This window comes from Thalia democratica, chromosome 9 (genome assembly GCF_965202585.1).
Source record: "Thalia democratica chromosome 9, ktThaDemo2.hap1.1, whole genome shotgun sequence".
Lineage (NCBI taxonomy): Eukaryota > Metazoa > Chordata > Thaliacea > Salpida > Salpidae > Thalia > Thalia democratica.
In genome coordinates this window covers 10458604-10468652 of record NC_139173.1, presented here as the reverse complement: position 1 = coordinate 10468652, position 10049 = coordinate 10458604, and the positions used below count along the sequence as shown (strand labels likewise).

The following is a 10049-nucleotide window of genomic DNA, read 5'->3' as shown; positions in this document are numbered from 1 at the left end:
TTAAAGAAACGTCAAAAAGAAAATCCAAGCAATTTCATAATAAATTAACACACACTAAACATGTTTTGAACTTTTAAGTATTTTTTTTTTTATAAAACGAATATTTTTTTTGTAAAACAATTATTTATTTGTAAAAACTTTACAACAAAAAGAGTATTATTTTGTAAAAATGTAGATTTTTTATAAATTTATTAGAAAGAATATACGTTTCAGTCTGAATTTTTTTTTTCACTGATCTGTATTATAGATTTTTTTACCGAAACAAGAATAAAGTTTAATAAATTTATTAGTTTTAATGAAATACCTACTAGTACGCTTTAAAAAAATAATATGTTTTAGTTATCTTTAGCATTATATATAAAACAAGCTTAGCGACAGATAAATTTACTAATCATTTTCTATAAAAAAAGTGCTAAACAAAATCTGTACTGAAAAAAGTATTTTTTTAAGGAACTTATTAAACATTAAAAACTTGTTATTAAGTAAAATAGGAATTAACAAAATCAGCAATAAACTTCCAAAACGTTCTTATATACTGCAATTAAGTTTTTGTAGTAGTAAAGTTGTGTAAAAAACTTATGGAAGTTTATATATAAAATACTTAAAAGGGTATATACAGTTTTTTTGACTACTATTTTGAGCGTTAATGTTTAGCCTTTGTTCTACTTTTATTACACGTAAATAAGTTATAAAATTATTAAAGTTCAAAAGTATAGTATAAATTGTTTATGATCTACACTTTGAATAAAAACTTTAAAAAAATGTTATTAACAATAATTACGTAAAACAAATTCTTGTTTATAAACTTTATTGTACTATGATTAATTTCGTTAACATTTTTTTTATAACCTTTTAAAAAACTAAATTAGAAAATTTAACTAAAAAAAGTTTTTTTACGTAATTATTGTTAATAACTGTTTTTTTTAAGTTTTTAATATCTGAATTTTCGTAAACGATTTGTTTATTTAGTTACTTGGTTACTACTTTAGCAATATTTTGAAATGTTTTGTTAATTTATTAATTATTTTCTAAACTAAATGAAAAATATAACTGTCTTTACATACTTTAGATTTTTTACTAAGATTAGTGTTTTTTAACATTTAAACTTCTGTGTCTCTTTAGTTTTCTGTACCTCAGTTGATTGACGTTAGTTAAAATAAAAACAACCGTAATTAATTGCTGTCGTAACTAACAAACGTCTTTAACAAGTCAGTAAAAGTAATGCATTTCAATTTTTGCTCACATTTTATTTTTATGATGGTTCAAAAATTCTTATAACAATAACAAGTAGAATTATTTTGATTTACTTTTATATAAATTTAAAAATAAACTTTAATTTCTTGAATATCTTTTAGAATTTAAGTCTAAAAAGGTATAAGCTTGATAAGAATTTTATCTTCTCAAAAACAAAAGTTTTTTTTTAACCAAAACTAAAACGGTTACAGTTGCTTTACTAATTAAATTATATTTTACACAAGGACTAGTGGTTCATAAAAAAAGTTTAAACAAAATATATACACTGTATATTTTTTTAAAGTTAACCTTAAATTATAACCAACATAAAAATTGGCAACAATTAAAACCTCTATATAAAGAAATATGAATTTAAGCTAATTAGTTTAGAGTGCAAATATAAGCAAACTTAATTTACTTTTTAAACGTTTGATACTTTTTGAAGTTCTTTAAAAAATATCAATTTAGTTTAAGAAAAATAGAATAAGGTTCGAATTAAAGCTTTTAAGAGACAAAAGTAGTTTTTTGTTATTTTGAAACATTAAAAAATTATATTGATATTATTTGATAAAATTCTTAATATTAAATTTCAAAAGAAAATATACGAAATCAAATTGTATTACTGAAAATTTTAAACAGAGCTGTTATTGCCAACTATTTTATCTACAATATTTTTTCCAAGCTTCTTACCAAGGATGAAATGTTTGTTTCTAACTGCTTCAATGCTGCAATATGTTCCCTGTTCAAGTAATTCATTCAAGATTTTTTTTCATCTCATTTAGTATGATATATAAGTATACTGTAAAACATCAGTTTACATAACTTCAATAAATAAATACAACAATAAATGGGTCGTGCGTTTATGACAAAAACGAAACAATAGCTTACTTTTGTTTCAAACTTACAGCTTTATGTTTTAAGTTTCGTCAGACTAAGTTTAACACTTTATTGAATAAACTTAGTCTGACAAAGACACAGAAAGCTTAAAGCAAAATTATGTGAACTACTGACTTGTTTATACAATAAACATATACTTTATATTTACGTTATACTTTATCTGTATTGTACAGAATACTTCAAACCATACTTTATCTGTATTGTACAGAATACTTCAAACCAAATTAAAATAAAACAACACACTGTCTAAAGTTTTATGTATATCTAAATTGTTTAATTTTTAATTAATAGTCTGAAGAATATTAGAGTATTGTAATTAAGTATTTTTTCTTAGAGTAAAAGTAAGTATATTATGTCTGTGAATATTAACAGTAAAATTTATTTCTGTTGTTAATACTCTTTAACCTTTAGTTGTTCTTAAACACAAACAGTTAATAATATTTTCAAAACAAATGTATTTTCAAACACGTAAAATTGTAACCTTTTTAGTAGATTCAATCAACTCTTAAAACGGTTTGTTAAAAACAGCTAAGCAGAATTAAAATTTTTACTAAATCTAACCTGTAGGTGTCTCACTCCCCCGTTGCTACAGTAACCTTCTCTGGAATGAGCCATTCGGCGGTTGTTAAACACAAGCAAGTCTCCTTCGTCTAAGCGAAAGCTCCACTGAAAGTTGTAAAAATTAAAAAATTAAAACTATCAACCAAAACCAAGTGCTTAGTACTTCTTTTAACACAAACTATTGTTTATTTATATTTTTAGTTTTAATAAAATTTCTAGCAAGTTAAATATTTTTAGGTTTAGTTGACAATATTTCAATAAATGCATTAACTTTTGTTAAACTAAATTCTTTAACATCAACTTTAATTTAATGAGTATTTATTTTTTAAGTTGTTAATTTTTCCTCACCTTTCATTAACATCACACGGTTATAGTTACGCACAGTTAAGTTAGTTAAGTTAAGTTAAATTATTTAAGTTCAACCTCAAATTAAATATTTAAAGCTTTAAGTCTGTAAACACATTTGCCTTATATCTTCACACATTTTCAAAATATCGCAAATGCGAAGTTAGTGGCAGCTTATAATTACAATCAAACTTGTAAATCCTTCCTCGCTGTCAGGTTGAACATCTTCTTCCACGCTCTGTAGTAATCTTCCACGTCTTCCTCGTGGATCATCAGCGGCTGCTCGGTTCCCGGATTCCAGCCAACTCCTACTATCTGTGTTACAAGTTACAAGCTTTTTCGTTTTAAATATTTTCAAACCTCAATCAGAGTGCATATTTCAACTTGACTACTAGCTATGTTATAATGTTTGATGCTTTTTGATAAAAAAATATTTTTTTATGGCTAAAATACAAAAATATTAGTCAAAAACAAAAAAACAACTCAAAAAAGCTTTAAATAAATTGTCTATTGAATAAAATACTTATCAACTACTATAAAAATTATAATTAGTAATTTATAAAAATAGCTTTATTGGATTTCGTAGAAACTTCTGTTTCAATTGTTAGAAAAATGATTTAATCGCATAAAAAAGTTACATACAAAAGCAATTTTATGATTACAATTACATTTATTGAAAAACACCACTTATAATTCAACTAATTTTAATGTTAAGAGTTCTTAAAAAGATGTAATATTGATAAGTGAAAATTAATAAATTATTTATGTTAATTACTTTTCAAAAATAAAAAGTAACCCACCCGATCATCATAATCAACGTTTATGATTGGTTTTCTGTTGAGCACGTGACACGGGTACTTGTCGTAGTTTTTGGTGGCGAAAGTCGTGGGGATCCTGGTAAGGGTGTGAAAATCCTCAGGACTCTCCCTCCTCAGAATTTCCGCAACATTGAACATGTCGATCAGAAGAGAATTTCCTCCCTCGACGCATTTGTCGAACCTTGACAAAAGTTTTTAAGTTTATACAAAATCTAAATATAATTTCACAACTTTGCTTCCATTTATAATGTTTGCTGATTAAAAAAAAATAAACGAATTCTTTTAAAGACTAGTACTAGCAACATTCATTCAAAGTATATATGTTGTATTTATTTTTTTATACTATTTAACAATTTATAAACATTTTGATATAAGTGTGCTAAGTTGAAGTACTTGCTATAATAATGCAAGTTAACTTTTGATACATACTTTTAGCTTAAAGTGTGTAAACAAAACTTTTGTTTTTAGATTGTGTAGAGTAAAAGACTGCTTAAATAGTTAAACTAAACCCTTTAAAAAGAACGCATAAAAGTATTACGACTACTTTAAGTATTCAAATTAAAGTTTTTATTAATGAACATAAAAGCTGATAAAAATGCTAAAATAAAGATTTATGATGTACAATAGACATGATGTTATAATATTGGACTCTGTAATTATTACGCTATTATATAGATTGTTTCAAATTAAAGTTTTCTACTTTATATAAAGTGTTATTCACATCTGTAATAACTCTTTTTCTAAAGCTTTAGAGATAAAATTAATAAAAAAAAGATTAAGTGTTTACTTAAAGCAGAGTTAAAATAATTTTATCACCTTGAACTAATTATATAGACTCTTTTGTAGGATGATTATATACTTTTAGTTTTTAAAGATTTTATTTTATAAAAATTTCTTAACTTTTTTAATTTGCTCACATATTTCAACTTTGTGGACTAAACGATTGTTTTTATACCGACTACAAATGCTTTTTGAACGCATTCGGGTGTTCTAAGTCATATTATGTCTTTAAAGCGGGTATAGATACTTAATGATAAACTCTTTTTAGTCCGCACGTAAATTTATAGATACAAAGCAAAAAAAAAATACTAAATAAAATCACCTGACTGCGTGAAGCATCTGCACTCCCGGTACAGCTTCCAGGTGGAGAACGTCCTGATGGAAGTTGAGAGGCTGGGTTGTGTACGCTGCATGCTCAGGAGTGTTTCCTGAGGTATCTTCTTGCACGTTGTACATCTGAATCAATGTAAAGACGTTTTTTAAATTTTTAATTAATAATTTTTTGAAGAAACTAGTAAAAATTTTAAAAATAGTAGTTTTTTGTAAAAGCTGTTTAAAGTTATTTATATCAGTAATAAAAAATATTTTGCTAACTTAAACTTACGTCTTCATATGTGCCGTAGCTAAGAGGAGATATTTCTTGTGCAACCTTAAAATATACAAGAATCTTAGTCATAATTAAAAAACAAACTGTGTTAGAAGTCAATAATTAGCTAAACTGAAACTTACTTTTAAAACCATTTCGTGTTCTAGTGGTACATTTTTCACTACGCAAAAGCCATTTTCAATGATCAAATCGAACCACCTTCGAAAAAGTAAACTTTTATAAACAGTGTAAAATATAAACAACAGTTGTAGAAAGCCATTTTGCATATAAATAATGTTGCAATTGTAAACTTATAGTTTTTTTTTTATGACTGTATAATAAACAATGTTTTTACACTTTTAAACTAAGTAAAATGGTCAAGTTTTAAAAACGTTTAAATATGGCAAAAATTTACTTACTCAAACTTTCCTTCTTCGCTGGTAATTTTGTCATATTCTATTGATGGAACTTTATTTTTTTGTGGATCAATAAAACTGAATCGTCTATCTTCTATATACCTTTAATTGAAAAGTTGTGTTCAAAACGTAAAACAAAAATAAGCTTCACAAAAACCTTATTTTGTTTAATAATACAGTTTGATATGTGTTAACAGTTTTGTTAAAACTTTATATTAAAAAAATACGTACTTACAGTACTAAAAACCTGTAAAAAGTGTAAGAACTTTAAATTTGCGAATAGCAACCCATATATAAATAAACTTAACAGCTTTCTTTATGTAAATATTAAAAAATTATGTTTAGTTTTAAGAATCAGCCTAATTTTAAGACTATAATTTTTAAACATTCTTTATTTAAGTATATATACTTGATTTATATTTATATTAAAAACATTTTTAAGTTTAAACAAATAAGATTTTACGGATTGACTCATTATAAGGAAAATTTCAAATGTTCGTGGTAAAACATTAAGTGTTAAAAGTTTTTGATTGGAGGTTAGGGTTAGTAGTTAGGATTGTTTTAATGGTTGAATATTTTTAGTAAGGGTTGGAAAAAAAATACAGTTGTTATATTTATCAGCGCAATAAATTCGCTAGATGTAAATCTAATACTTACCAAGATTTTGTAACGTTACAATGTATAAAACGTTTAATTAATGTTACTGTGCAGTTTATTCAGTATATATACAATTAAACTGTGATTGAATAAAGAAAACATTGTTTAAAATACGCAATTTGTAGTTTACTTTACATTGCCAAATATTATTATACTACAGTTTTAATGTACTTAAAAACAAAAGAATAATGTAGAAGTATTTAAATCTGTTAGGATCGACAGCAAAACAGTTTTAAATCAAATAAAGGTAGTATTGAATGTTTGGCTGTTATAATATTACTTTTATTGTTTATTAAGATGCCTACGCAAATTAAATAAGTTATATGTAAATATTGTGCACATATATTTATCCAGTAAAATTTAACAGAAACAATTTTTTCATTAAAACAACATTGTAGCATTTCTACTCTTATAAACTTTAATGTCGACGTAATCAAATTTTGGTTTTAGAGAATAAATTATATTTAATGTTTACTTTTTCGGAGTTATAAAGAATATCATAACGCTTATTTGTTTATTAGACTTTTAAAATTTAAAAGTTAAACTTGTTTATTGTTGATCTACTGTAACAAAGCTCTCTTAAAGTTTTAGGCGGGAATGATGTTATATGGTTGTCATCAGTATTACCAACAATTTTCATTTTTATCTCATCACTACCTAAAAAAAGTTTAATAATAAAGTTTTGTCGTTTCATTTAGAAACGATTTGTTTTTAGACATACAAAATGACTTCAGTAATAACTTTAATTTAAGTTTTGAAAATATAGTAGTTTTTTTTTAAGTTTATTTTGATTCTTGTACAGCTTTAAATTAATTATTAATAATGAAAAAAAACCTAAATCATTAAATACAAACATATGCATATTTTATAGTATAGCACAAAAGCTATTGATGAACATTTATAGATACTGTAACTAATAAAAAACAACATAAAACGTGTAATTAAATTCTTATTTTATATGTAACTAAACTTTTTGACTATATTATATTTTGGAACAACTAAATATTTTTTCAAATATTGTGTTAGTTAATTTAGTAGTTTCCCGTTTCACCGCTGAACAGATTTTCAAACTACAAAAATTTAATAAAACTAAAATAAATTACAAAAAATAATATACAAGCAATAAACTAAAAAAATTGTGTTAAATGACCTTTAAACACATTGAAATGTTTTTAAGTTCGTGCACAAAATCAATTACTGATATTTCGTCATTTTACAAGACGATTTTACAAGACGACATTCTGCTTGAGAAAGAGCTCAAACCTTATAATGGAATACTGATTATATACTCGGCTTAAATAGTTTTATAAAAATATCAATTCAAATAAATCAAACATTTATAAATGATCTATTCGTTACTTTAGCAGTTACCGGTTTCACAATTGAACGGAACTTCTTAAAACAAAGCTAAAAAAAAACAAATTTACAAAAAGAAATATTAATGCAATCAACTACAAGAATTTATCACACTGTAGAACTATTTTGAACATTACCTCAAATTTTTTTATTATGTATTAAAACTATTTCATTGTCGTTAAGCATATAGTTTTATAGTATGTTGCATTGATATTAAGTTTTGTATAGTTTTATCTTAATCGTTTATTACAGCTTTTTACTTTGAAAATTCATTTAAACATGAAACTACTAAACGACTAGTATTTTATATTCTTCTAATCTTCACTTGAATTGATTTCTCTGCTAAATATGTTTTAGCCAAGCATATAACTAAAATTTTACTTATAAGATTATAAGTTTGTTTGTTAGAATATATTTATAGAGTTGACATTTTATAACTTTGTTACTGTAGCTTTAAACCAACCACAATCGTTTGTGACAAATTTAACGTCTTTTATGAACAAATCATCGGGAAAATCAGCTCTTCTTATTGGTAGTTGACCTGGCATCATCTTCTTGTACTTGTCTGATTGGCAGTTGAACCTCAACCAGCTTGAGTGGTAGCTTAAATCAAAAAAGTTAAGTCTTCAGCGTTTTATACAAAGCCCTTAACTTAAAACATTTTTGAAATCTAAAATTTTACTCTACAAGTCAAATACGATTTAACTTTTTATATAAATACTTATTAAAAGTAATGGTCAAATGAGTTATGATTGGCAAAAACAATTGTTTTAATTGTTAGTTATTTTTCAGTTAGATTTTAGAAAAAGATTCTAAGTTTATACGATAATACAACTTACTGATAATTTTTTGTATTCGATATTAGTAAATAACTATTTACGGTTTCTAAAACTTAAAATGTTGACAGCTTACTTGCTTTTATGCCCATCAGCCCATCTTACACGAAGTATTTTTTCACACTCACTTATTTCAACATTTTCTACTACATTCTTTGCTTGTGATGACTCGTTCACTTTATTATTTGCATGTTCTGAAATTTTAAGTTTAACGTTATAATGTATAAATAAAAAACTAAAAGATTGTTTTCGACGACAGCTATAAACTAAACTTTTTATAAACGTAAACGTCGTTTAAAATTTGCCACACAAAAACTGTTTGTATTAGTTATATTTTAAATTTTGTTTGTTATCACTGTACAACTCTTTTTCTAAATCATTATAAATGAAAGTTATCTAGAACAATAAAAAGCCATTTAGTTATAACAACTTTCTCAACTTTTAATGTTTTTGTCTTAGTTATGTGTAAAATTAGAAACTTACTCAAGCTAGCTGCACTTCTTTTCTGAAGTTTAGTCAGAACTTTCGCTGAATTTGAAATTTTGTGAAACGGGTTGCTTAACTTCATCATCTTATTTATTTACTAATGATGCTTGTAAGTTTGTCTATTTATATAAAACTTATTTTGTTACAAGCTTTAAGAATTAAATAAGTTCCCTTTTTAAGTAAACAGTATATTATAAAACATTTAATCTTACCTGACGTTTCTTTTAAGTAAGTTCAATAAGCACTTAAATTACAACAGCTGTTAACTTATCATTAATAGATAAATTTAGAATATCAAAAAATATTTTCTTATCTTAAACCAGAAAAATAAATAAATCATAAAACTTATTTTGAATTAAACTGTTAAATATTGTTGTTTTTTAAAAGCATCTGTAAAAATTTATTATTAAAAGATATTATATCTTTAAGCCTTACAAAAAACAACATAAAATATTACATATTTTGCAGTTCTAACATTTTTTAGTTAAACGTTTTCATCAAGAAAAGTTATAAAATTGCTTACAAGAAATAAAAACAAAATATATTATTATTTTTGAGTTCAGCTAAACTCAACTAAGACTGACTTTTTGTAATGTAAAAATTAATATAATCAAAAAATACATAGTTCACAAATCTGTATAGATCTATTTGAAAAAAAGTAAATTATTTTTGAAACTTTATTCAATTTATTTATAAAAGTAATTACAGAATAAAAAATGTTAAAACCTTATTTTATATTAAAAACTATTGTTCATACAATCTAACTCATTACAAAACAAATAGAAACATTTTCGTTAAGTACGACTTTAATTGAGATCATTTAAACAAAAACTTATGCATTTGGAAGATACTCATGTAGAATAAAAACTTGTCTTTAAAAAAAAGCTTGTTTTAAAACTTTTTCTTCGTACGTGCGATAAAAAGATAGACTTTGAACATTCGTTACGCATGAGTAGTTATATTAATACATTAATACTTTATTTCCACATGTTCCAAAGTGTTTAAAAGTAATTCTAAGTAGCTTGTAAACTGTAAGGTTCGTTTTTTAATTAAAACAAAACAGAATAATAATAAAACC

General features: G+C 24.4%; 1 protein-coding gene across 1 annotated transcript; it reads right to left on the bottom strand.

Annotated features, from left to right (window-relative positions):
- Nucleotides 1-1365: 1365 nt before the first annotated feature.
- On the bottom strand, nucleotides 1366-9092 carry LOC145844178 (2-(trimethylamino)ethylphosphonate dioxygenase-like). The gene is made up of 12 exons (XM_082951545.1): nucleotides 8969-9092; nucleotides 8562-8679; nucleotides 8113-8252; nucleotides 6839-6950; nucleotides 5640-5738; nucleotides 5364-5439; nucleotides 5239-5283; nucleotides 4957-5090; nucleotides 3837-4035; nucleotides 3229-3351; nucleotides 2692-2796; nucleotides 1366-1972 (listed from the first exon to the last, which is right to left on the bottom strand). Exons 1-12 carry the CDS (start codon nucleotides 9054-9056, stop codon nucleotides 1865-1867), a joined length of 1347 nt encoding a protein of 448 aa, XP_082807671.1. The 5' UTR covers nucleotides 9057-9092; the 3' UTR covers nucleotides 1366-1864.
- Nucleotides 9093-10049: the final 957 nt, after the last annotated feature.